Source organism: Scylla paramamosain, unplaced genomic scaffold (assembly GCF_035594125.1).
Source record: "Scylla paramamosain isolate STU-SP2022 unplaced genomic scaffold, ASM3559412v1 Contig39, whole genome shotgun sequence".
Classification (NCBI taxonomy): Eukaryota; Metazoa; Arthropoda; class Malacostraca; order Decapoda; family Portunidae; genus Scylla; species Scylla paramamosain.
Window position 1 is genome coordinate 428,856 of NW_026973704.1, and position 27,879 is coordinate 456,734.

Consider the following 27,879-nt stretch of genomic DNA (forward strand, 5'->3'; position numbering starts at 1 on the left):
TTGCAATTTGTCGTGATGAGAACACAAAGCGTGGCAGAACACGGCCAGTGTGACGCACGGCGGGGGTGGCTGACACGAGGAGGACCGACTTGCATGGACTGGATGTGTCTGAGAAGGATGTTATGAGGTCAGATTGAGTAGTATGTTTAGTCACGGTCAGGGGTCCTTATACCGCACTCTTCCACGGTGTCAAGAGGTCTCCATCAGCCCCCACCCAGCCCGTGACCTGCTAAGAGCCTATCTGAGCAGAAAATTTAGGTCTGTATTCTGAAACACTTCTGCGCCGCACCTCCACTACTTTCAAAAGGCTTTATTTGAAGTTACACTATTTTTTTTAAGGGTGTCTTTATGGTTCTAGTGATAAATAAACAAGATTTCTACATTACTGACGGGAGAAACACTCTTGAGAGCCTGGCTAGTCATTGCTGTGGCCTTTGAAAATAATCGTGATGAGAGAGCAGAGTGTTTCTGAAGACGGGCCTTAAAGGATTAAAGGAAAACGCAGAGCACATTAGGAGTTACTCGACTTTAAGCTATTGTGTATACTTGTACGTTGTGGGTGAAGGTGTGTCAGGGCTAAGCATTTTTCTTCTATATTATCATGACACCCTACGTCGCACATCTATTATGGTCTCTCTCTCTCTCTCTCTCTCTCTCTCTCTCTCTCTCTCTCTCTCTCTCTCTCTCTCTCTCTCTCTCTCTCTCTCTCTCTCTCTCTCCACGTGTGTGCTGCTTGGCATCGTCGCCATTGTTGCCTCATTGAAATAAACATCTCATCCACCCTCCACCCTCCAGTCGCTCACAGGACATACTGAGGTGCGCACGACTACTCCTCTGCCTTGCCGTGTGAGGGAAGGTGAGGTGGCGAGTGATGCAACTGAGAAAGGAGATACTCGTATGTAGGAAAGAGTGGAAAATTAATTTGATACGAAGGAAGAAAACTTGAAGAAATAAGAGATCTGCAAAGAGAGGAAATAAAAACTGACACGAATACTGGTGCGAAGAAAAATAAAGAGAACTGAATTGAAGGGAAAATGGGTAAGAAAAAAAGGAAACTTTGAGTCAAGACGAAAGAAGGGAAGAGAAAGAGGAAACACAGGAAAACGAAGTCGAGACTGAGGAAGAAAATATAGTAAAAAAGTGGAAAAAGAGGGAGGAAAGAGGAAAGAGAGTAGAAGAATAAGGATACAAGATGTGGAAAACGGAATAACGAAACGCAAGGAAGGGAGAACAGGGAACAGGGAAAACCGACACTGACGGAGAGAAATTATGAATGGGCGATATGAAAGAATACGCTTTTTTTTTTATTGTTTTTAGCTGCTTGGAGTATATGTAATGTTGAAATGGTTACCTGAAATCTCTCTCTCTCTCTCTCTCTCTCTCTCTCTCTCTCTCTCTCTCTCTCTCTCTCTCTCTCTCTCTCTCTCTCTCCAGTCAGAAGTGCGTATTAACATTTAACGTGTGTATGTGTGTATCTTGATAAGAGCAGATGAAGACAGCCCCGTACATGACAATAATTCTTAGCTACAGGAAAACGGCGTGGGAAGAAAAGAAAAAAATCCTTCATTGTTGTTGGCGTTCTGTGGCAACAACCAAGACTCCACCACCATGTCGTGCTGCTGCTTACAAGTTCACCAGATTACTTCCTTCCTCCTTGTCACTCTTACTTTCCTTATATTTTGCTTCTTCCCTGCCACTTACTTCCACCAGCTGGCTACCATCACCGCCATCCTGCCTCCTGCCTTCTGTCGCGCCTCAGCTTCACCACGCCTCCCGCGCCAGTTGACCTCATTTGTCTGCATGAACCAAGTGGTGCCTGCAGGTGGGCGAGGGTTGGGTGGGGGACTAGAGACGTCCTTCTCTCCCCTCCCCCTCCGCCTTCATAGATTATGGAAAGCGTTTTTTTTTTTTTTTTTTTTAAGAGTTTCGTTGCGGTTGTTATCTGAGGCCTGGAACACGACGCGACGCTCTGATTGGCCGATTGCCCTTGTTTTTGCCGGGAAATCTGACGCAGCTGGGGTGCTGAGCGGATGTCACACAGCTGAGTTTAGTCCACACTTGCTCGCCTTGTTCCGGTGGCTCGGCCTTGAGCACGGACTCTAAACCATGGTACAATTTGGCCGGTATTCTAAAACGCTTTGCTTTCTCACCACGACTATTTTTAAAGGCCACAGATGATTAGCTGGGTCCTCAAGAGTGTTTTTTTTTTCCTGTTTATAGCGTAAAAATCCCGTTAGTATCTCACTAAAACTATAAAAACACTCTTAAAAATCCGTGTCACTTCAACTAGAGCCTTTTGAATGTTGTTGAGGTGCAGCACAAAAGGGTTTCTGAATACGGTCTATTCGCGTGGTGGTGCTGGTGTCACGTGACAGACAGGACAGCGGGGCTTTTCTTCCGCACTGAACAATGGAACAACAGCCAGCAGAATTATACCAAATTTTATTGTAACATGCTCTCATTCATCGTAATTTTATCTACAATTGCGTTTCGCCTGGCGTAACAGTGGCGTGGGGACTGCAGCACAGGACACAGGAATGGCTCTGTGCGGTCCTCAAAGTGACCACAAGTCAACACCTCACTCACGGCGGCGATGTCATGTCAATAATTGTGATTTTAGTGCATAAGACCACATATTGAAACAGTTCTGCGCTGCACCTCTACCACTTTCAAAAGACTCTAGTTGAAGTTACACGGGTTTTTAAGGATACTGGCTATGGTTTTAGTGACAGATTAACAAGATTTCCACATTATTAACAGGAGAAAGAATTTTTTGTAACCTTTGAAAATAGTCATGGTGAAAGAGCAGAGCGTTTCTGAACACGGGCCACAGATCTCGCCAGCACGTAATTATTGCCCTAGAGATAAATGTAGCCTTCAGTAAGTAACTGTCACTGAATCTGGACGCGTCATGTGGTTAGTAAGACCATCGTCATCATCCAAATAACACATAATTATAGCAGGATCTAATCTATCACCCGTAATTTCGTTTCTGCTGAGAAGCGTACAGTGTGCCTGGATGAGTGTGCCGCCCCTGCCACTGTCACCACCGCCCGCCACACAAGTCTGCGGGAGTGAGTGGACGCGGTTCGATCCGTCTGGGCAGCGAGCGCAGATCAGCCTATACATACAAACGAGAGACGTAAACCTTTCCCGCTAACATTCTTCCCTCATTCTTTTCTTATCGTTTAGTGTTCATTATTTACTTATTTATTCATCCACTCATTCATTCATTCATTCAATCATACATTCATTTATTATTTTTACATTTTACGTCTTGTCATGATTCAGTCTGTTATTATAGTTCTTCGTGACGCTAACTTTGTTATTGATGGCGTTGCCTTTCCCCTGACGCATTCTTATATCAAACACGCACGGCAATAAGCAAAACATACAATGCTGCCTAGTACATATCCTTATAATGGTCCGTATTCTGAAACGCTTTGCTTTCTCACCACGACTATTTTTCAAAGGCCACAGAGATGACTAACCGGATTCTCAAGACTCCTGTCAGTAATGTAGAAATCTTATTAATCTGTCAATAGAACCATAAAAAAAAACACCATTAAAAAATCGTGGATCTTCAACAACCAGAGTCTTTTGAAAGTAGTGGAGGTGCGGCGCAGAAGTGTTTCAGAATATAGTCCCGTCTTGAAATAGATTTAGAAAAGAGATAAGAAAAATGGTTCTCAAATAGAGTGGTAGATGAACTGAATGGACCCAATTGAGTCATTAGGGAGCTTTAAAAGATTAGATGAATTTATGGAGAGGTGGAAATAAGTAGGTTTTTTTTTTTTTTCTTACAAGGACTACCCCATGTATAGGCCTGATGGCATCCTGCAACTTCCTTTGTTTTCTTTTGTTCTCAATGTGCCGTCTTCTCTCTAGGTCCAATCTCACCAACTAACTCTGCGACGCTGCCTCGTATTCAGAAACGCTTTTGCTTTCTCACCACGACTATTTTCAAAGGCCACAGAGATGTTTAGTCGGATTCTCAAGGCTGTTTTTCCTGTTGATAGTGTAGAAATATTGTTAATCTAGAGCCCTAGAAACACCCTTGGAAACCCGTATAGCTTCAACTAGAAATCTTTAAAACTAGTCCTTAATTAATTAATCCTTAGTCAGGATGCGGACTGAAATGTTTCAAAATATGGACCATAACTTATTCTGCGTCTTTTCCCCAGGTCCATTCTCACCACCACCACCATCTCCACCGACACCACCGACACCACCAGCATGCCGGCCAAGCGCGTGCCCACCAGCGACACCACGGAGGCCCTCACGGCGGAGCTGGAGCCCATGACTCCCAAGGAGGAGAGGCCACCTGGGGAGGTGGGCGAGGATGAAACGCAAAAGACACAGCTCAAGAAGGAACTCGGCTTGCTGGAGGGCGTGGCCATCATCCTTGGCATCATTGTGGGCTCAGGTGTGTGTGTGTGTGTGTGTGTGTGTGTGTGTGTGTGTGTGTGTGTGTGTGTACCAAATTGTTTTTGCATTTTCTCATTTTTGCAATCCTTTATATTAATATTGTTTTATTTTTATTCTTGTGTATATTTTTGTTTTGGCTTGTTATTACTATTATTATTATTTTATTATTATTATTATTATTATCATTATTATTATTATTATTATTATTATTATTATTATTGTTGTTGTTGTTATTGTTGTTGTTTTCACACGAATCTGTATGGTACAGTAGTCTATGTATGTGTATATTCTGGAAAGCTAAATATTATCAGATTTTCTTCTCTTTTTTCTTTTGAGTTCTCTTGATGATGTAACAAATAATAATAATAATAATAATAATAATAATAATAATAATAATAAAATAATAATAATAATAATAATAATAATAATAATAATAATAATGATAATAAAAATAGTAATAAAATTTTATAATAAACATCTTGAGAGACAAAAATATACAAGGGAAAAGCATGATGATATAATGTAATGCTATAATGTAAAAAAATTGTAAACACCAGTACCAATACTAATTATCAGAAAATAGCAAAAGTAATACTAACTGTAGCAATGTGTGTGTGTGTGTGTGTGTGTGTGTGTGTGTGTGTGTGTGTGTCTGTGCATAGCAGATGTGAAAATGTTAACACAGTAATTATCAAGGTCTCTCTCTCTCTCTCTCTCTCTCTCTCTCTCTCTCTCTCTCTCTCTCTCTCTCTCTCTCTCTCTCTCTCTCTCTCTCTCTCTCTCTCTCTCTCTCTCTCTCTCTGCAGGCATCTTCATCTCGCCCAAGGGAGTGCTGAGGGAGACAGGCAGCGTGGGCATGTCGCTGGTGGTATGGGTGATGTGTGGCCTCATGTCGATGGTGGGCGCGCTATGCTATGCAGAGCTGGGCACATCCATACCAAAATCAGGCGGAGACTATGCGTACATTAATGCTGGCTTTGGCTCCCTCCCTGCCTTCCTTTTCCTCTGGGCTGCCAACCTCATCTTTGTGTAAAGTTAAGTTTGTTGTGCAAGTGTTCAAGTGGTGGCCATCATTCAAAGGAGGAGGCAGTAGACACCTGCCGAAACGATAATTACTCCCAGTGAGGTCTAAAGCACTGTTCAGGGGGTGCTGTGAACTTATCATTAAACCCAGCTGTGACCTCACTGAACGTTTCCCTTTGTGTCTCACAACACAAGGGGGTAGTCACAGCCTGCCCTCTAAAGACAACTCTCTTCCTCCACACAAAACTACAAGCACCTAATAACACACACACCCTTCACTCAAAAAATTTTAAAATCATGGCGACTCCTACACCAGCCTCGGAGTCCCCATCTGGGGAGGGGACCATAAATGTCCCCAGGTCGGACTGCCTTTCCGTCGACGACCCTAAGTGTCTTGACACCCCCCTCAACTTTTTCTTCATTAACTTCTGCAACATTCGCGGTCTAAGATCTAATTTTCAATCTGTAGAACACCACCTCTCCTCTTCTAAACCTCATCTTCTTTTCCTCACTGAAACTCAGGTGTCTGAGGCAACTGACAGTAGCCCCTTTTCTGTTCCCTCCTACTTTCTCTATCCTCATTTTCGATCCAAAGCTGGATGCTGCGTTTATGTGCGCAATGACTTAACCTGCTCTCGTGCCCACGCTCTTGAATCTTCCGAGTTTTCCACCATCTGGCTACGACTACAGAGTCATTCTCATACTAAATTTATCTGTGCTGTATACCTCTCTCCTAACTCCTCTGACTATAAGAAATTCTTTGACTACTTAACTTCCAAAGTGGAGCACATTCTGACCCTCTTCCCTTTTGCAGAGATCTCCATTCTTGGAGACTTCAATGTTCACCACCAGCTTTGGCTTTCCTCTCCCTTCACTGACCATCCTGGTGAACTAGCCTACAACTTTGCTATCCTCCATGACCTAGAGCAATTGGTGCAACACCCTACTCGTATTCCTGACCGTCTTGGAGATACGCCCAACATTCTTGACCTTTTCCTGACCTCTAATCCTTCTGCTTATGCTGTCACCCTTTCTTCTCCGTTGGGCTCCTCCGATCACAATCTCATATCTTTATCTTGTCCTATCACTCCAATCCCTCCTCAGGATCCCCCTAAGCGAAGGTGCCTCTGGCGTTTTGCCTCTGCTAGTTGGGGGGACCTGAGGAGGTATTTTGCTGATTTTCCTTGGAATGACTACTGCTTCCGTGTCAGAGACCCGTCTTTGTGTGCTGAGCGCATAACAGAGGTGATAGTGTCTGGCATGGAGGCGTACATTCCTCACTCTTTTTCTCGTCCTAAACCTTCTAAACCTTGGTTTAACACAGCTTGTTCTCGTGCTATACATGATAAAGAGGTGGCCCACAAAAGGTACTTAAGCCTTCCTTCACCAGAATCTCATGCACTTTATATTTCTGCCCGGAACCATGCCAAGTCTGTTCTCCAACTAGCCAAAAACTCCTTCATTAACAGAAAATGTCAAAACCTTTCAAGATCTAACTCCCCTCGTGATTTCTGGCATCTAGCCAAAAATATCTCCAATAACTTTGCTTCTTCTTCTTTCCCTCCTCTACTTCAACCAGATGGCACCACTGCTATCACATCTATTTCTAAAGCTGAACTCTTTGCTCAAACCTTTGCTAAAAACTCTACCTTGGACGATTCTGGGCTTGTTCCTCCCTCTCCTCCAGCCTCTGACTACTTCATGCCACGTATTGAAATTCTTCGTAATGATGTTTTCCATGCCCTCGCTGGCCTAAACCCTCGGAAGGCTTATGGACCTGATGGGGTCCCTCCTATTGTTCTCCGAAACTGTGCCTCCGTGCTTGCACCTTGCCTAGTCAAACTCTTTCAGCTCTGTCTGTCAACATCTACCTTTCCTTCTTGCTGGAAGTTTGCCTACATTCAACCTGTTCCTAAAAAGGGTGACCGCTCTAATCCCTCAAACTACCGTCCTATTGCTTTAATTTCCTGCTTATCTAAAGTTTTTTAATCTATCCTCAACAGGAAGATTCTTAAACATCTATCACTTCACAACCTTCTATCTGATCGCCAGTATGGGTTCCGTCAAGGCCGCTCTACTGGTGATCTTCTGGCTTTCCTCACTGAGTCTTGGTCATCCTCTTTTAGAGACTTTGGTGAAACTTTTGCTGTTGCCTTGGACATATCAAAAGCCTTTGATAGAGTCTGGCACAATGCTCTGATTTCCAAACTACCCTCCTACGGTTTCTATCCTTCTCTCTGTAACTTCATCTCAAGTTTCTTTTCTGACCGTTCTATTGCTGCTGTGGTAGACGGTTACTGTTCTTCTCCTAAATCTATTAACAGTGGTGTTCCTCAGGGTTCTGTCCTGTCACCCACTCTCTTTTTATTATTCATTAATGATCTTCTAAACCAAATTTCTTGTCCTATCCACTCCTATGCTGATGATACCACCCTGCACTTTTCCACGTCTTTTCATAGACGTCCAACCCTTCAGGAGGTAAACATATCACGCAGGGAAGCCACAGAACGCCTGACTTCTGATCTTTCTAAAATTTCTGATTGGGGCAGAGCAAACTTGGTATTGTTCAATGCCTCAAAAACTCAATTCCTCCATCTATCAACTCGACACAATCTTCCAGACAACTATCCCCTCTTCTTCAATGACACTCAACTGTCCCCCTCTTCTACACTGAACATCCTCGGTCTGTCCTTTACTTATAATCTGAACTGGAAACTTCACATCTCATCTCTAGCTAAAACAGCTTCTATGAAGTTAGGTGTTCTGAGACGTCTCCGCCAGTTTTTCTCACCCCCCCAGCTGCTAACTCTGTACAAGGGCCTTATCCGTCCATGTATGGAGTATGCTTCACATGTCTGGGGGGGTTCCACTCATACTGCTGTTCTAGACAGGGTGGAATCAAAAGCTTTTCGTCTCATCAACTCCTCTCCTCTAACTGACTGTCTTCAGCCCCTCTCTCACCGCCGCAATGTTGCATATCTAGCTGTCTTCTACCGCTATTTTCATGCCAACTGCTCTTCTGATCTTGCTAACTGCATGCCTCCCCTCCTCCCGCGGCCTCGCTGCACAAGACTTTCTTCTTTCTCTCACTCCTTTTCTGTCCACCTCTCTAACGCAAGAGTTAACCAGTATTCTCAATCATTCATCCCTTTCTCTGGTAAACTCTGGAACTCCTTGCCTGCTTCTGTATTTCCACCTTCCTATGACTTGAATTCCTTCAAGAGGGAGGTTTCAAGACACTTATCCACCAATTTTTGACCACTGCTTTGACCCTTTTAAGGGACTGGCATTTCAGTGGGCATTTTTTTTTTATTAGATTTTTGTTGCCCTTGGCCAGTATCCTTCCTACATAAAAAAAAAAAAAAAAATATCTATAAGTGCATAAGGGTTTTGCCATCTTACTAATATCTTACTTGATCTTAATACTTAGTGCTGTGATAACTTTACAATGAAAACTGTAACTTAATGCTCATCTAGAACATTTCACATTCCTTAGTTCACTGTTATATTATCAAAGCTTTGGCCTTCTCTCTGTAATGTGTTGTTATACTGGTACAGTGCCTGTGTCCCTCTTACTTGATCTTAGTACTTATTAATGCCATGATAACTATGCACACTGTATAACCTTAATGTTCACCTCCCATTCAAGCATCCAAAACTGTACATATTCCTTAGTTCACTGGCATATTGCTAATGCTTTGGTCTTCTTCAGTAGTGTGTGCTGTACTGATGCCTCTGTCCCTCTCCAGGCCCACCACCAATGCCATCATGGCGCTGCCCTTTGCCAAGTATGTGATTCAACCGTTCTTCCCCAACTGTGACCTGCCAGACGATGCTGTGCGGCTCATTTGGCTCACTGTCCATATGTGAGTGATGCTTTGGTCCTGGAGCACACACACACACACACACACACACAAAGAGTACAAAGAGTAGTCACTATGATGGTTCCGGAGTTGAGTAAGTTGACCTATGAAGAGAGATTAAGAATGCTGGAAATTCCTATCCTTGAAAATAGGAGACAGAGAGGGGATTTAATAAACATCTATAGAATGATAAATGGTATGAAAAATATGAACAAAGAATGTTTTATAACTTTAGACACACAGAGTACAAGGGGACACAGTAAGAAATTGAAGAAGTAAGAAGTTGAAGAACTGTTGAAGAGACATCAAAAAGTATAGTTTTCCTCACAGAAGTGTGAACAAATGGAATGAACTCAGTGAAGATGTTCTCAATGCCATAACTGTGTAGGAGTACATAGATACACCATTAGAAGTTCGAGGTAGGTTCCAGTAATGCGGTTTGCAGCTCGTTGGGTACTGCCACGGTCTCGGTCATTCGGCTGACTGGACGCCTACCTAAAACACCGCATACCCACGCCTGCAATGGTTTTCCTTTATTGTGATTTAAGCACCACCTGGAGTTTGGGTAAGCACTTTGTATTATGATGGTATTGTGATTATGATGTATTGTGATTATGATATATTTATTTAGTATTAACTATGATGAACATGTAAGTGTATGTGATTACAGTTAAAAGTATTTGGGTGATCTTGTTAAGTACTTATTGTGAATGAACCTTGTTGGTGATATTTGATAGAAACATGATTTTCTATGGAGTTGGATTAGTATAGCATTTCCAGACCATGTTTATATTATAACTTGTGATGTGTCCGCTAAATTCGTGTAGGATTTCATATTCACTTAATTGGTTGTTGGCAGGCCTCTGTTGTATACTTGCTGTGACCGTGTCTGGGGAATCTAACTGCGCCTGTGAACAGCGCCCGCAAATAAACTCACGGCACCTCTCTGGAAGTTTCTGTACCAATCCCCGCTCTACAACTGTCCATGCTTTTAAGACCAAACTGGATATATACAGAGATAGGATATTGTGAGATTACTCCCCTCCCATAAACCACAACTAGGTAAACTAGGTAAACACACACACACACACACACACACACACACATTGTTTTATTTATTTATTTATTTTTTTTTTCATTCTTATAATTCCAGCATCTTTTCATCTTTAGATATATAGATATTTTTTTTTACTGCACCAAGAAAAATATATACAGTATATATACATTATAGGTTGTGGTCCATCAAAAAACACATTAAAAAGGTCTTGACCAGTTCTTATGCTTTTATAAATATAACATCATACAGAGTTTCTTTTGACAGATTTACTATATTATGTATATTATGGTTCTCTGTAATAATAAAATGCATTGTTTATTATTTCTTATTCTGTTTAGAGTTGTGTAGTTTTTTAATATTTGACTCACTGTGTCCTCCCCATCCAGGCTTCCTGACAGCACTGAATTGCTGGAATGTACGAGTCACCACCAAGCTGCAGGATTTCTTCATGGTGACCAAGATTGGTGCATTGCTCATTGTCATCATTGCTGGCATCGTCCACCTTTGCATGGGTGAGTGTTTGAACAAGTGAGCCAGTGAGTGAGTGAGTGAGTGAGTGTGCGTGCGTGCCTTTAGCAGCGTTGCCCTTCACTGCAATGCCATCAGCCAGTCAGTCAGTCAGGTGTCAGTCTACATTATATTAATTTTGGGGAGTCTTGTATCTCATAGCTATTAAGTATATTTAAAAGACTGATGTTTACTTTATTTTTTGTAGGGATAGAACAAAATCATATGTGTCTGAGACCTCACATAGCAAGTTTGATTGATCCTGTTGTGAAATCTTGTTAATTGTAGTAGCACACCAATCTAATCATTCTTTAGTGCCTTCAGTTATATGTGTTCATGTTTCCTATGGCTTTCTATTTTAACCCTTGTTTAAGTCTTGTTAGTAAGCCATTTTTATGCATAGAACTTTGTTATATTGTGCTTTTGTTGATTCTTTACAGTCAAGATGTGAAAAATCCAAGTTCCAGAACACATTAAAAATTCTTAATAGTCTTTCTGAAGTACACACAAAAAAAAAAAAAAAAAAAATCTACATCATAATAATCTTCAGCTCCACTTTTCAGGCAACACTGGGAACCTCCACAACTCCTTCCAGGGCACCAGCACTGAGCCAGGCGAGATAGCTGTCTCCTTCTACTCAGGCATATTTTCCTATGCTGGATGGAACTACCTCAACTTCATGATGGAGGAGCTGAAGAACCCATTTGTGTGAGTACCGTCTCTCCCTCACTTGGCACCACACTGCCACTCACACCAGCTGGTTTGTAGGCCTTGGCTCAAGCTTTACTGTGACAAGACACAAACACAAGGCAAAGCAGGACTGACTGAGGTGCTTCCCTTATGGTCCAAGCAGTAAAAACTTGTCCTTTTGGGTTGTCAGATTGAGGTTCAAGCTCTAGTCAGATTTACCTCGCTCATTTATGATAGATTAATTTCTTGCTGTTTTGTAATGGAGAGCATACTTCTTTGTAGAGTTATGACAGAATGGTCTATCTTTTTAAGCATATACCTTTGCTTTTTATCTGTTATCTATAAATCTTGATATGTGAATCATCTTTTTCCATTTTGGACTTGTATATTTTGCAAATGATCTATATGTCTTTGTACCAAATTAACATGCCACCTAAAGGTATCATGAATGCAAATTACCTTTGTTTTTGTATTATTTTGATTTCATTGTTGGAGTGACAAATATTGTTTCATTGGTTACAGTGTTTTCCTCATAAAGTATTTTTGTTCCTTCCTTGGATTCTGTATAACTATTTTTGTATAAATTTATGTGAAGGAAATAGTAATATCTTGTTCACATTATAGGTTTTCTATATATTACATCTTCACAAGAAATAATTAAGAACAGCTTCACTAGAATATGAGCAACATTGTGAAGGTTGTGTCCTGTTAGTACATAATTAATTTTGAGAAATACAAGGAACTCAATGATCCAATATCACCACCAGTCACCACCAGTCCTGTTAACATCACACCCTGCCCACAGTAACCTGCCCCGGGCCATCTACATCTCCCTGCCACTGGTGACACTGGTCTACGTGATGGCCAATGTTGCCTACCTGGCTGTGCTCTCCCCTCGACATGCTGGCCTCTGATGCCATTGCTGTTGTGAGTACACCATTGACAGCTTCCATGAGTAATTTGCATTGTGTTGTTGATGGCACCATGTGACTGTTGTGGCACAAGTGATAGATAAGTTAGTCAGATCATTCAGTAATTACTTTTATAGAGAACGTAATTATAGCAGACATTGCTCGGACTTTTCTAGTGTTTTGAGTCCATTCTTTAAACTTTACAATTATATGTAATAGCTTAGATATTTTGGTTCTCCTATTAGCATACCACAGTGTATTTATGTTAGAGGAAAAGACAATAATCAGGAATTATCATTAATATTAAGTTTGGCTTATCTAGCACCTGCAGACTTCAAGCATTATATAATATGAAAATTACTTACCTTTCTAAATTTTCTCCCCATTGTTTTTTGATAATTTTATCACACACTATCCAAGCTAATGGTCAGTGTTACAGAACATAACCTTAGTTGTTGTTGTTGCCTTGATGACAGACCTTTGCTGACCGTCTAATGGGCAGCGGCAGCTGGGTGATGCCCTTGCTGGTGGCCCTCTCAGCCTTTGGTGGTCTCTCAGTGCACATCATGACTTCCTCCAGGTGTGTGTTGCTCCCGCTAGCCTTTCGGATCTATTTTCATTTGTTCACCACCTATTTTGTTTGTTGATGTAATATATATATATATAATTTTCCCAGCTGATTCATTACTCTTCCTGACCACCTGCTCTTAGATAGGGAAAACTAGCTAAATCTCACTACATCCACACATCTCAGGCTATCTATCTCTATACCAGGCTTGTTTTATCCTTCAGGGTAGATAGGCAAGGCAAGGCATCAACATCAGGGTCTGGAGAAAATTTAACTGCTCTTCCTCTCATACACTTGACTCATCATAACCACAAATGCATACTACTTCACTTCAGGATTGTCTAGCTCTTTTTGACTAAGGAATTTAGGCTTTCTTAATTCAAAACACAATTAAGAAAACTAAGAGAACTTGTAAAAGAAGCCATCAGGCCTACATGTGGCAGTCCATGCATGGAACATACTGACACATCTATTTCTATCTTTCATTGTCATCCATCAATTATAAGAAACATAAGAAAATTCTCTCTCTCTCTCTCTCTCTCTCTCTCTCTCTCTCTCTCTCTCTCTCTCTCTCTCTCTCTCTCTCTCTCTCTCTCTCTCTCTCTCTCTCTCTCTCTCTCTCTCTCTCTCTCTCTCTCTCTCTCTCTCTCTCTCTCTCTCTCTCTCTCTCTCATACCTAGACTCACATCTGGTGTTATACTCCTGCTTTCAGGTTTTCTGTCATATATGAATAGCTGTAGTGTTTGGTGAAAATACCACTATGCTATATTAAGAGATTTCCTGCTTCAGTTATAACCACTAATGATGATGGAGTTCAATTCTAAAGTTATCTTATTTATTTTAACAGAAAATCCACTTTATTCAAGAATTTAGATATACTTGATTGCAAGATTTCCATGAGCTCCACAATCCATTCCTTTCATACACTCCCTCTACTCTCTGTCAGATTTAGAGCACAAGTTATGACTGGTAGTAATGCCCCACTCACCAGCTTAATGATGTTGACAGGCTGTGCTTCGTGGGTGCAAGACAAGGCCACTTCCCAGACAACCTTGCTCTTATCAACTGCAAATGCAACACTCCAATGTCTTCTCTCATCTTCCTGGTAAGACATTGTGCAATGCTATGTGTGTGTGTGTGTGTTTATAGGTTTTTTTTATTATTGTCATTAACAGATTCATTGCTGTGGCTTTTATGTATTTTAAAACAGTATGTGTGACACATTTCATAATTTTTGTGAATAGTAGCTTTTGTTCAATTAGTACTCTACATGTTGCAGTTGTGTTCTTTTGAAGTTGGACAAAAACAACATAATTTTTTGTGTTATTTTCAATGTTTTTTTTTGTCAGTAAAATACTACTACCACTACTACTGTGTGTGTGTGTGTGTGTGTGTGTGAGCATGCATCATGGTCCATATGGTGTCCCCTCAGGATGTGCAGTGTGAGCTAATATTTTGACAGATGGAAAGAAGTATGGAAGTGAATGTACTTATGTGTACATTATTGCTTACCTACACAAACATTTTTAGTTCTTAACTTCATCAGTCTCTAGTTTCCAAGTTTATGTATTTGTATGAAAAGTGATTGATGAGTTTTCCTAGAGTTATTAATAGATTTACACACACACACACACACACACACACACACACACACACACAGTTTTTATATTATTCAGTCAGACAGAACACATCGTCACAAATGAAGAAAATAGATTTAGGTTGGAATGTTTAGTTAGCTTGGTGCGTCTAAAAGTGAATATTTGTCTAAATGCAGTTTGTCTATTATTTTCTTGAAATCACCTGTATCAGAACAAAAGCATGTGGGACTAGTTCAAAGTACCTGGTGCCACAGCCCCACATGATGAGATCTGGCACAACTGCCTGTAATGTCCCTTCCTGCTCTCCTTCACTTAGTCATTAACAGTTTGTCTTACCGAATGAGAGGTTGACAAGGCATTCCATTTTAACCACAGCTTGGAATATTCACAAAGACTCACCTCCACCTCCTCTCCTTCCTCTTCCAGGGCCTGTTGTCACTGGTCTACCTCTCCACCATGGACATCTACCGCCTCATTGACTACACCAGCTTTGTAGAGAGTTCATTCATCCTGTGCAGTATCGCCAGTCTGCTGTACATGCGCTGGAAATACCCTGACATGGAGCGGCCCATCAAGGTGAGCACCAGACAGCAGTGGTGGCTGTGATTATGATTTGCCTGTGGTTTTATTTTTATTTATTTATATATATTTTTTTTTATTCATTTATTGTTATTTGTTTATTTATTTATTTGTTGTGTGTGTGTGTGTGTGTGTGTGTGTGTGTGTGTGTGTGTGTGTGTGTGTTTTCTCACAACTCAATATGGGAATGGGATTATGATGATGATTCAGCCTTAGAAAATGGAGCAATGGAAGAAGATGAAATAACAGGATAAGAAAAAAAAAGACTGAAAGAGGAGAAGCAGGAGAAAAATAGGGTTAGCAGGAGAAGGAGAATAGGATGTTACTTGGGAACAACAGCAATTGATCTGAAAGGAGAGGTGAAAACCCCACACTGGTGGATTACCAGTTTCAGGAATCATGGCCTGCTGTGTGAGAGTGCTGGCCCAGGGAGTCAATCCCCAACAACTTGGTCTCATGGCTGCCTTTACAAGAAAACCTGTTTCATTAAGTCTGTTCACTGAAAGCTGAACTAGGCAAGCTGTGTCACCCTAGATGAATTAGTGAGAAATAAAGAAAATGTATCAATAAATGCATCGCCAACATGAGTTAGGCACCACTGCTGCCACACAACCACCACATCAATACATAGTAGCTCCTCAGAGCTTATTTATAGTTGAAATGTATAATTATCATGATGATCTGTTGAACAAGAGACAAACCACTTCACTCCAAGAAGGCTGCTGTGTGCACTGGTGAGGTACACATTACCTCATCTGTTGCAAAAACTTTTGTTGTGACCATTTTTTGTAGGAGTTATTAGGAACACCTGTTATAGATACATAATGTGGTAGTAGCTGAAAGAGGACATAGTTGTCACAGAAATTATACTAAATATATAGACAAATGGCATGCTGATAATTAGAACAGGACACAGATGCCACAAGACTACAATGCCTCCCTTTCTGTGCAGGTGAACATCATCATTCCCATCGCCTTCCTGCTGGTGTGTGGCTTCCTGGTGTTTCTGCCGCTGTAAGTGCGGCCATATGAGGTGGGCATGGGCCTGCTCATCACTGGCTCTGGGGTGCCTGCCTACTTCCTCTTTGTGTACTGGCAGAACAAGCCAAAAATTGTCAGAACAGCACTTGGTGAGTGGTCTGTTTATGGTTGTCCTTTTGTTCAAGGGATGTTAGGCCAGTGTGCCACAAAATAGTAGCAAGACAATACTGAGTGGTATGAATGAGCCCTTACTTGTGGAGGGGCACTGAAAGACTAGGGCTTTCTTTTCCATCTTTCTTGAATATTTCTTGATAATGTGAGTAATATTCACTGTTTGCCATATTTTCCCTGGCAAGAAAATAAATGATGAACAGTATGGTTTACCACCTTCTTACATTAAACTATTTCAGTGCCATCTATTCACTCACCAACAGCTGAAGCAAGGAATATACATCCATACTTTAATTCATATAATAATGTAATAACATTCTCAGTATTTGTTTACATCTTAGCCTCAAGCTTTATAAATTTATGTGCATCTATCTCTATACTAAGCAGACATTCTCACAAAAAGTACAGAGAATTAAACTATCCATTTCCTCACACAGCATCACCTGACCTGGTGTCCACACATCCAAAACTGACATTGTCCTGTGTCCTTCCAACAGATCAACTCACTGTTTGGACACAGTTGCTCTTCGTATCTCTGAAAACTGAGTGAGGAGTGACTGACTGCACCTCCTCTACCATTACTACCATCACTGCTGCTGCTACTGCTGCTGCTGCCCTACCACAGCTGCCAAGAAATGCACTTGTGTGTGTGTGTGTGTGTGTGTGTGTGTGTGTGTGTGTGTGTGTGTGTGTGTGTCATTATATCATACAGCCTTCACATATTTTATCCACTCGGTTATGGTTCTGTGCATCATGGCAAATCACACTGCTGGTAGACAATGGATATCTGAAATGTTCCCTACTTTAATTCCCTCTGAACAGTAATACCAAAAAAAAAAATAAATAAATAAATAAATAAATAAAACAAGAGAAGGTTCTCAGGGGCAGAATGGTGAACAAATGGCAATCGTTGACACAAAGCAGACTTCACTCGTCAGTTTAGACATTAGCCACCTCACCTGTTGCTGTAAGCCAGTGGTTCTCAACCTGGGCGCCTTGCCAAGAATTTAGGGGGGCCATGGCGGGCTGTTTCAAGTTATACATTTCTAAATAATGTTAATAATCTAAATAAGGAAAAAAAAAAACTTGCATCACTGCCCCGGAAGAAGAAAATTTAGTGTCAATACAAGACAGTAATGGCTGTACACTTTGTAATGAAGCAGTGTTCTCATCTCTTTTTTTTTTTTTTTTTTTTTTTTTTTTTTTTTTTTTGTCGTGTTTTTTTTTTTGTCGTGGTGGGTTTTTTTTTGTCGGTTTTTTTTTTTTTTGTCGTGGTGGGTTTTTTTTTGGTCGGTTTTTTTTTTTTTTTTTTTTTTTTTTTTTTTTTTTTTTTGTCGTGGTGGGATTCTGGATAAAAATGAAGGGAAGCCACACGAATGTTGAGAATCCATGAAGGGGGAATGGAGAGAAAAAGGTTGAGAACCACTGACTAAGCTAACTACTCCGAGGTATAGAGGAGGTATAGAAGGAGGGAAAAGTTGGTGGCCCATCCACAATGGTGTGTCTGTTCAGTAGTGAAGGTTGTTTGTACAAGTCATCGCTTCGTTATGCCCGTTTTCTCTCTTCCTCAGCCTGCTGGTGCCGCGTTTTTTTTTTTTTTTTTTTATGTAGGAAGGACACTGGCCAAGGGCAACAAAAATCCAATAAAAAAAAATATGCCCACTGAAATGCCAGTCCCACAAAAGTGTCAAAGCAGTGGTCAAAAATTGATGAATAAGTGTCTTGAAACCTCCCTCTTGAAAAAATTCAAGTCATAGGAAGGTGGAAATACAGAAGCAGGCAGGGAGTTCCAGAGTTTACCAGAGAAAGGGATGAATGATTGAGAATTCTGGTTAACTCTTGCGTTAGAGAGGTGGACAGAATAGGGGTGAGAGAAAGAAGAAAGTCTTGTGCAGCGAGGCCGTGGAAGGAGGGGAGGCATGTAGTTAGCAAGATCAGAAGAGCAGTTAGCATGAAAATAGCGGTAGAAGACAGCTAGATATGCAACTTTGCGGCGGTGAGAGAGAAGCTGAAGACAGTTAGAGGAGAGGAGTTGATGAGACGAAAAGCTTTTGATTCCACCCTGTCTAGAAGAGCAGTATGAGTGGAACCCCCCCAGACATGTGAAGCATACTCCATACATGGACGGATAAGGCCCTTGTACAGAGTTAGCAGCTGGGGGGGGATGAGCAAAACTGGCGGAGACGTCTCAGAACGCCTAACTTGAAGAGAATGGAGTGTTTACACAGGAATACACAGGAAATACGAGTGACAGGAGGCCTTGCGACGTCTTTCTAAAATTTCAATAAGTACCGAGGTAAGACTGATGGGTGAGTAGTTGCCAGCTTCGCTTTTATTACCTTTCTTGAATATCGTTGTGACATTTGCACATTTCCAATGACTCGGTACTGTTCCTTCACGTAACGATCTACTGAAGAGTAATTTCAGGGGTAACGTAAGTTCATCTTGACATTGTCGCAATAGTCTTGTTGATATTTTATCAGCGCCTGTGCTTTTATTGGGATCTAGGCTTCGTAGGTGTTTGGTTACATCGTCTTCGCTAATTACACCTATTCTTAGCCTTTCAATGTCAGATTTTTTGAACATATTGATCGCGGTCGGTAATGTCGAGATATCTTCGGTGATAAACACGCTATGGAAGAAATTATTAAGAATCGCAGCCATGTTATTGTTGTCACTAACAAGCATGTTATTAGTATCTTTAGTCGGTGCAATTTTTCCTTTAACAGTTTTTTACTACGTATTTATTGAAAGAGTTTTTTTAGGGTTAGTTTTGGCTTTTTTGATACATTTATTTGAAGGTGACGTTTTTATTTTGTGATGTCCCTCTCACAACATCGTTTGGTTGTTACATGAAGTATATGGTCGTCATCTGATTTCCATTGTTTACAATTGACATATAAGCTCGTTTTTCTGGCGAGGATGTGTTCTGTGTCTTTCCTCATCCACTGAGGAGTTGTAGTGTTACTTATCCGTTTTCTTATTTGAGGGATCCATTTACTTGCAGCTTCAAGAAGAATGCTTGTCAAACTTGCGCACATCTGCTCCGTGTTTTTATTTGCAAACACGGATCGCCAATTGTTTCTTGTAATTCTGATTTAAGGGCCAGTATGTTACCTTTTTTTTTTTATATAACTGGCGACAAGAAGTGCATTTTCTTTGGTATCAACCTCGCAATTTATTTCACATCGTACAATTTTATGCTCGCTGTTAGCCAGGACCTCGCCAACCTCACCAGCATTTATTGACTCGGCGTCTGATGCCAAGACAATATCCTGTGTATTGTTATCTAGGGTGGGTTTTCTTACGAAGTGAGAAAGATGTAGCTTGTTCACTATTTTGAGTAGCCGGGATGCCTCATTGTCACATGCGCAATTTTCCCAGTCAGTATGTGCTAAATTAAAATATTCACTTATAATGGATGTTTTTGTTTTTATTATTTTCTAATTCATAATATAACATTACTTAATTCTCTCTCTCTCTCTCTCTCTCTCTCTCTCTCTCTCTCTCTCTCTCTCTCTCTCTCTCTCTCTCTCTCTCTCTCTCTCTCTCTCTCTCTCTCAGAGAAAGTAATTGAAATTCAAAATTTTATTTATTTTTTCTTCATTTCCTTAATGAAGTTTGTTATTAATTTTTGTACACGTCATACACACTGCCTGTGTGAAGAGTGTTTGTTTGTTTGTTTTGTCTGTTTGTTTGTCTGTAGTGTCACAAGTGTTTATTATTTATTTATTTATTTATTAATTAATTAATTTATTTTTTATCATTTTTTTTTTTTTTGTGTGTGTGTGTAGGACGAAGAATGTCCGGAAGAAAACCAAAGAAACCCATTAGAGAGAGAGAGAGAGAGAGAGAGAGAGAGAGAGAAGGAAAGGAAAGAAAAGAAAACGATAAACAGAGCGCCATGCAGGAGGAGGAGGAGGAGGAGGAGGGTGATGTGTTGAAATCTTGTAACAGCTGCAGCTTTACGAGCAGTGCTCAGTGCGTCTTTCAAATGACATAAGAAAGTTTAAGGGAATTTTAACATCATTTCACCTTGATGTGGAAAAGTGTGTATTTCATCTCCCGCAATTATACGATACATGTTACAAAAAAGTATCGAGCCTTGCTGGACTTTTTGTCCTAGAGGACTTGTACTGCTGGATTTGTTATCATGTATGAGTTATGTGTTATATAAACTGAAATAATGATAACTATTTTAAAGATTACGAATTTCATGTTACGATAAATAAATAAATAATAAATAAATAAATAAATAAATAAATAAATAACGATGTTTACGATCCGTGTCACGAAGATAACGATGCGATTCCACGATAACGATGCAATTTCATTTTCCACGATAACGATGCGATTCCATTTTCCACGATAACGATGCGATTTCATTTTCCACGATAACGATGCGATTTCATTTTCCACGATAACGATACGAATTTTCACGATAACGATGCGATCTCATTTTCCACGATAACGATACGAATTTCCACGATAACGATGCGATTTTATTTTCCACGATAACGATGCGATTTCATTTTCCACGATAACGATGCGATTCCACGATAACGATACGAATTTCCACGATAACGATGCGATTCCATTTTCTACGATAATGATACGAGTTTCCACGATAACGATGCGGGCGATGGCGATAGCTAAACGATAGCTATGTCTGCTCCCAGCCCCGTGGGTGTGAGGGCAGTGACGATGCAACCTTGCCGCGCCCCACACGGGTCGCCATGAGCGGTGACCCACCACACACCACTCCCCAACCACTGTCATGAAGTGAGCCCTTTTCTCCCCTAAAGGACCCCTCGTACTGCCAGTGTCTGGTGCATGGTGCACGGCGTGCCCTCGTTCATGGCGAGTTGTTCAGCCCGGCGTCATCATTCACCAGACTCTATGGAAGGAGCCCTTATCTCCCCATTAGGACCCCCCCCCCCCTCCGGGCAACATCTAGTGAATGGTAGACCCCTTGCCTAGTGTGAGGCGCTGCAAGTGGACGACTACTATTGAAGCTTGAGGCCGCAAAGGAAAAGAAGGACCTGCTGCCAGGCCTCTGCCTTGAGTCCCAGGCCGGACCCGACAGCCACCTTCTCCCCCCGTGCGGCGCCCTAGGCCATCACGGCCCTCGACAAATTTTGGCCGAAAGCTCTCAATCATCATTTAAATTTTGATCCGAATATAAAATCGTCGATTGCAAGTGAAAAATGGCTTTGGTTTAAGAGTGTGCAAGAGTCAGGTGATCAGTGAAACAAGGTGAGGCAGCTTTGCTCCTCAGTATTTGAGTGTACCTTGCATGTTTGCTGCCCGTGAATATGCTCATGTACGTGTATGACTGGATAAAGGCAGTAATCCAATGGTAGCTGCCTAATGGGGAACTGTACAAGATTAGATCAATTTCTGGATAGCGAGGATAAGTGGACACAGGTTTGCATGTGTTGTACAACACCTGCCACCTGTACACCTACTGTTTTTTTTTTTTTCATGTTCTTATGCTCTTAAAAAAAATATATATATTAATTTCTTGATGTTTCTGATCACGACGTCGTGTAAATAGGAATGTTTGAAATATAAGGACAAAAATAAAGGGATGAAGCAGCAAAGATGAAAGCTGTGAAGAGGTGAAGGGTTAAGGGGTTGATGAGTGGGTGAGGGAAGCTCTGTCAGAGAAAACAATGCATAGAGAGCAGGAATAAAGCAAACCGTGTGGTAGGATTAATTTTGTTGTTAAAGTACAAGTCCAGAACTATTATTAAAGTTGTACATCTACACAGATTATGGTGTGCATTTGTGGTCCCCACACTACAGTCCCCTTACTCTCAGTACAAAGGAGAAAGACTGAAAGTATACAGGGATGAGGACCATTCCTTGCGAAAGAAGACTGAACTTTTGAATTTACATTCCTTACAGAGGCGTAGGTTAAGCAGAGACCTGACAGAGGCCTTTGAGTGGTATGAGGCAGCCTGGTTGCATGGTGCACACCAGGAAGCATGATATTACCCACAATTGTAGGATACATGGAAGTGTACCTCACATGACTAGTGTGCATAAGAGTGCTGAGTAGGAAAAGATATAAATTGTGCTTAAAGTGTCACAAATTCATGTATTATATTAGTATATCACAGTACACTGAGACGCAACTTGTGTCTGAGATGTGGCGTCTGAAGACTACAGAAAAAAAAAATTTTCATGTAATTCTTTTGTAATTAGTTGTCCAAAGCTCAAGTGTACATAAGTTTATTAAAAGCTCTCTGAAGGTGCATCAGTTTAGAAAAGAACTAGGAATGAAAAAAAAAAACTGACATTGAATAAATTATGAGAAAAATTAGGAACAAGAGAGAAGTAATGCAGGAGACAGAAGATGAGAAGGAGAATAAGAAAGAGGAGACAGAATAAAAGGAGAAGGAACAGCTCCTCTCCACCACCAGCCGACGATGTCATGAAAAGAAGAGCAACCATGTGCTACTGAAAAAAAAAAATGTAATTTGTGTACTTTGTTGGGGAACGTGCAGGTGCTTGGCAGTTGCAATGCGGTGCATGAATAGTTGAGGTGGAGGTGTGGATGTGTGAAGGCCGGTGCAGCAGCCTTGCCTGGCAGCAGTCAGTCAAGCAGTCCACTAACTGAGTCAGCATACTTTCCTTTCATGAACGCCATGCAACATTGACCCCTGGAACTTTTTTCCCCTCTCTAAACACAGCCCATCACAGGTTGAACTTTGCCTGGCGCCACAGGAGGTTTGGTCAGTCGTAGTACAAATGAATATAATGTATTTATGGATATATCGGAGCCAATTCAATGATGGTGGTGGTGCTTCTTCTTCTTCTTCTTCTTCTGATGGCGGTGGTGGTGCTTTTGCTGCTTTGATCTTCTTTTCCTCTGATGGCGGTGGTGGTGCTTTTTCTTTTTCCGATAGCACTGGTGGTAGTTATTCTGCTTTTTCTTGTTTTCTTCCTCTGATGGCGGTAATGACGCTGCTTCTTCTTCCTCCTCTGATGGTGGTGCTTCTTGTTCTTGTTCTTGTTCTTGTTCTTGTTGTTCTGAAGATAATGCCGGTGGTGTTTGGAGCAGCCAGGGTCAGTTGCCAGAGGTGGTCAGACAGGCAGGGAGGTGCTGCACATCACCTCCCATGATCCCCAGGGTCAGTCAGGCTGGTGGTGCCAGGGTCAGTCAGGCTGGTGGTGCCAGGGTCAGTGAGGCTGGTGGTGCCAGGGTCAGTCAGGTTGGTGGTGCCAGGGTCAGTCAGTCAGGCTAGTGGTGCCAGGGTCAGTCAGGCTGGTGGTGCCAGGGTCAGTCAGTCAGGCTGGTGGTGCCAGGGTCAGTCAGGCTGGTGGTGCCAGGGTCAGTAAGGTTGGTGGTGCCAGGGTCAGTCAGGCTGGTGGTGCCAGGGTCAGTCAGGCTGGTGGTGCCAGGGTCAGTCAGGCTGGTGGTGCCAGGGTCAGTCAGTCAGGCTGGTGGTGCCAGGGTCAGTCAGTCAGGCTGGTGGTGCCAGGGTCAGTCAGGCTGGTGGTGCCAGGGTCAGTCAGGCTGGTGGTGCCAGGGTCAGTCAGGTTGGTGGTGCCAGGGTCAGTCAGGCTGGTGGTGCCAGGGTCAGTCAGGCGGGTGGTGCCAGGGTCAGTCAGGTTGGTGGTGCCAGGGTCAGTCAGTCAGGCTAGTGGTGCCAGGGTCAGTCAGGCTGGTGGTGCCAGGGTCAGTCAGTCAGGCTGGTGGTGCCAGGGTCAGTCAGGCTGGTGGTGCCAGGGTCAGTCAGGTTGGTGGTGCCAGGGTCAGTCAGTCAGGCTAGTGGTGCCAGGGTCAGTCAGGCTGGTGGTGCCAGGGTCAGTCAGTCAGGCTGGTGGTGCCAGGGTCAGTCAGGCTGGTGGTGCCAGGGTCAGTCAGGCTGGTGGTGCCAGGGTCAGTCAGGCTGGTGGTGCCAGGGTCAGTCAGGTTGGTGGTGCAAGGGTCAGTCAGTCAGGCTAGTGGTGCCAGGGTCAGTCAGGCTGGTGGTGCCAGGGTCAGTCAGTCAGGCTGGTGGTGCCAGGGTCAGTCAGGCTGGTGGTGCCAGGGTCAGTCAGATTGGTGGTGCCAGGGTCAGTCAGGCTGGTGGTGCCAGGGTCAGTCAGGCTGGTGGTGCCAGGGTCAGTCAGGCTGGTGGTGCCAGGGTCAGTCAGTCAGGCTGGTGGTGCCAGGGTCAGTCAGTCAGGCTGGTGGTGCCAGGGTCAGTCAGGCTGGTGGTGCCAGGGTCAGTCAGGCTGGTGGTGCCAGGGTCAGTCAGGTTGGTGGTGCCAGGGTCAGTCAGGCTGGTGGTGCCAGGGTCAGTCAGGCTGGTGGTGCCAGGGTCAGTCAGGTTGGTGGTGCCAGGGTCAGTCAGTCAGGCTAGTGGTGCCAGGGTCAGTCAGGCTGGTGGTGCCAGGGTCAGTCAGTCAGGCTGGTGGTGCCAGGGTCAGTCAGTCAGGCTGGTGGTGCCAGGGTCAGTCAGGTTGGTGGTGCCAGGGTCAGTCAGTCAGGCTAGTGGTGCCAGGGTCAGTCAGGCTGGTGGTGCCAGGGTCAGTCAGTCAGGCTGGTGGTGCCAGGGTCAGTCAGGCTGGTGGTGCCAGGGTCAGTCAGGTTGGTGGTGCCAGGGTCAGTCAGTCAGGCTAGTGGTGCCAGGGTCAGTCAGGCTGGTGGTGCCAGGGTCAGTCAGTCAGGCTGGTGGTGCCAGGGTCAGTCAGGCTGGTGGTGCCAGGGTCAGTCAGGCTGGTGGTGCCAGGGTCAGTCAGGCTGGTGGTGCCAGGGTCAGTCAGGCTGGTGGTGCCAGGGTCAGTCAGGCTGGTGGTGCCAGGGTCAGTCAGTCAGGCTGGTGGTGCCAGGGTCAGTCAGGCTGGTGGTGCCAGGGTCAGTCAGGCTGGTGGTGCCAGGGTCAGTCAGTCAGGCTGGTGGTGCCAGGGTCAGTCAGGCTGGTGGTGCCAGGGTCAGTCAGGCTGGTGGTGCCAGGGTCAGTCAGGCTGGTGGTGCCAGGGTCAGTCAGTCAGGCTGGTGGTGCCAGGGTCAGTCAGGCTGGTGGTGCCAGGGTCAGTCAGTCAGGCTGGTGGTGCCAGGGTCAGTCAGGCTCTAGTGATCTAGGTGGAAGCCGCCAGGAATGTGAGAAGAGAAAACCGACAGGTAACCGTCAGCAGTTGCAAGTCCTTTAATCTCTTAACTCGCCAGAGATAGAGAAGAGAAAACCGACAGGTAACCGTCAGCAGTTGCAAGTCCTTTAATCTCTTAACTCTTTTTGTTCACCAGCTAAGGTTGTATTTATAGCCACTTGTTAGACTGGTTAAACTCTCTCTCCTGTATTTAACAAAAACATGAACATGTACACAAGAAATACTGAACATAAAAAATGATTTACATAAAGATATGAACAAAGAGAGTGAATGTGTGTGTGTATGTCTGTGTGAAGAAAGGAGTAATATGATGTATAGAAAAGACGTGTAACGTATGTGTCGAAAAGCGTGCACAGAATGTGTATGTATAAAAAATGAGGAAGAAGAGATGAAAGACGAAAAATCTGTGCGGTAGAAAGAGAACGGGAGGCTGAAAACATATAAGAGAAAACGGAGTGCTTGGAGCGGTGACTTGTGTTTACATATTACTGGTTCTGAGAAGCGCGTAAGCTTTAGTGTACCCTGAATATGAGAGAAAATGGGATGTTTCTATGGCTGACTAGATTATTTGCTACATAACTTCCCCCGAGTGAGGAGGCACGACGAACGATACGTGCTGCTTAGCCGTGGCGCGTGGTGCTGAAGGCGTGGCCGGCGATGTCGGGTCGTGAGGTGCCGTCGGGGTGTGCAGGATGTAGGCGGGCTTGACTCGGTCTATGGCTATGACGTCAGAAGAGCCGTTTCTGTTGATGGTGATGTTTTTCCTCGTCCTGCGGAGGACCTCGAAGGGGCCTTCGTAGGGGCGCTGTAGTGGTTTACGGACAGCGTCAACCCTGACGAAGACGTGTGTGCAGTCTTCGAGGTCCTGGCTGACGAAGGTCTTGGCGGGGTGCGTGCGAGGTTGCACCGGCTGCAGGCTTCTCATCGACTCCTTAAGACTGCTGGCGAAGTCTTGGACGCTGCAGGGGCCGGCGTCGGGTGAGCTGGTAAGGAGCTCGCCAGGGAGTCGAAGAGTGGTGCCGTATACGAGCTCGGCAGAAGAGTGGTGAAGGTCCTGCTTGAGGGACGTCCGGATGCCGAGGAGGACGAGGGGTAAGGTGGCGTTCCACTTCTCGCGTTGGTCGCTGGAAGCCATCAGTGACGACTTCAGCTGGCGGTGGAAACGTTCCACTGTAGCGTTGGCCTGAGGATGGTAGCTGGCAGTCCTGTACCGTCGAATGCCGAGTAGTGTCATCAGTTTGTTCCAGACACTGGACTCAAACTGGCCGCCGCGGTCAGAAGTGAGGCTGACAGGAACACCGAAGCGTGAGATCCACGTGCTGATAAAGGCACGTGCAACGGTGTCAGTGGAGATGTCAGTCAGTGGTGCAGCTTCTGGCCAGCGAGTGAAGCGGTCGACACAGGTGAGGATGTAGCGGTAGCCGTCGGAGTGAGGAAGAGGGCCAACAAGGTCGATATGGACGTGTTCGAAGCGTGTGGAGACTGGCGTGAAGGTGGCTGTAGGGGAGCGTGTGTGTCGCGTCACCTTGGAGGCCTGACAGGTGGTGCACCTACGTGTCCAGTCTCTCACGTCCTTGTTGATGGCGGTCCAGATGAATCGGGACGTCATCATGTGTTGTGAAGCTCTGATGCCAGGATGTGAGAGGTCGTGCAGCTGACGGAAGAGTGGATACCTGTGCCGTTGAGGCAGGTATGGTCTGACGGTGTTGGTCGAGACGTCAGCGTAGATGTGCACTTGAGTGCCTGGTAGCTGTACTCTCTTCATCTGTAGTGCGGTGTTTTCCTTTAGTTGCTGCAGCTCGGCGTCGTCGGCCTGATCGGCAGCAATGGCGGCGTAATCGATGAGAGAGGTAGATGTGGCACAGATGTTGCGTGACAGGGCATCGGCTGGGGCGTTATCTTCACCTTTCACGTAACGGAGGTCCGTGGTGAACTGAGAGATGAAGTCTACGTGGCGCAGTTGACGTGGTGAGTAGGATGACTTGTTCTTGATGAAGGTGCTCGTCAGCGGCTTGTGGTCAGTGTAGATATGAAACTGACGTCCTTCGACAAAGTACTGGAAGTGCTTCAATGCCTTGTAGATGGCGAGGAGCTCTCTGTCGAAGGCGCTGTACTTCTTCTCAGCAGTGTTGAGTTTCTTGGAGAAGAAGGCGACGGGTTTCCAGGCACCGTCGATGTGTTGCTGTAGCACTGCTCCAACTCCGGTGTCTGAGGCGTCCGTGGCGATGGAAGTAGGGGCGTCTGGGGCAGGGAAACTGAGCGCTGTGGATGTGAGCGCCTTCCGGGCAGCGAGGAAAGCGTCCTCAGCTGCGGGCGTCCAGGCAAGGGTGACGGACTGGCCTCGTTTGGCTGGCTTCACTAAGGCGTAGAGAGGCTGGAGGAGGAGCGCGCATCGGGG

At 43.9% G+C, this 27,879-nt stretch overlaps 1 protein-coding gene across 6 annotated transcripts; it reads left to right on the forward strand.

Moving 5' to 3' along the window:
* Positions 1–782: 782 nt before the first annotated feature.
* On the forward strand, positions 783–13,044 carry LOC135097983 (putative L-type amino acid transporter 1-like protein MLAS). Of its 6 annotated transcripts, XM_064000154.1 has the most exons (7): positions 783–856; positions 4,185–4,426; positions 5,235–5,457; positions 9,201–9,317; positions 10,758–10,883; positions 11,442–11,586; positions 12,374–12,495. In XM_064000154.1, exons 2-6 carry the CDS (start codon positions 4,237–4,239, stop codon positions 11,485–11,487), a joined length of 702 nt encoding a protein of 233 aa, XP_063856224.1. In that variant the 5' UTR covers positions 783–856; positions 4,185–4,236; the 3' UTR covers positions 11,488–11,586; positions 12,374–12,495. The 6 variants fall into 6 exon arrangements, with proteins under 6 accessions (XP_063856224.1, XP_063856225.1, XP_063856227.1 ...); XM_064000155.1 differs by lacking the exons at positions 10,758–10,883; positions 11,442–11,586; positions 12,374–12,495 and adding an exon at positions 10,174–10,259; XM_064000156.1 differs by lacking the exons at positions 783–856; positions 4,185–4,426; positions 5,235–5,457 and adding an exon at positions 12,956–13,044 and having other exon boundaries at positions 8,094–9,879.
* Positions 13,045–27,879: the final 14,835 nt, after the last annotated feature.

Excerpts from the sequence above, each read along its gene's own strand:
- LOC135097983 (XM_064000153.1), top strand. The coding sequence starts at position 5,749 with ATGGCGACTCCTACACCAGCCTCGGAGTCCCCATCTGGGGAGGGGACC.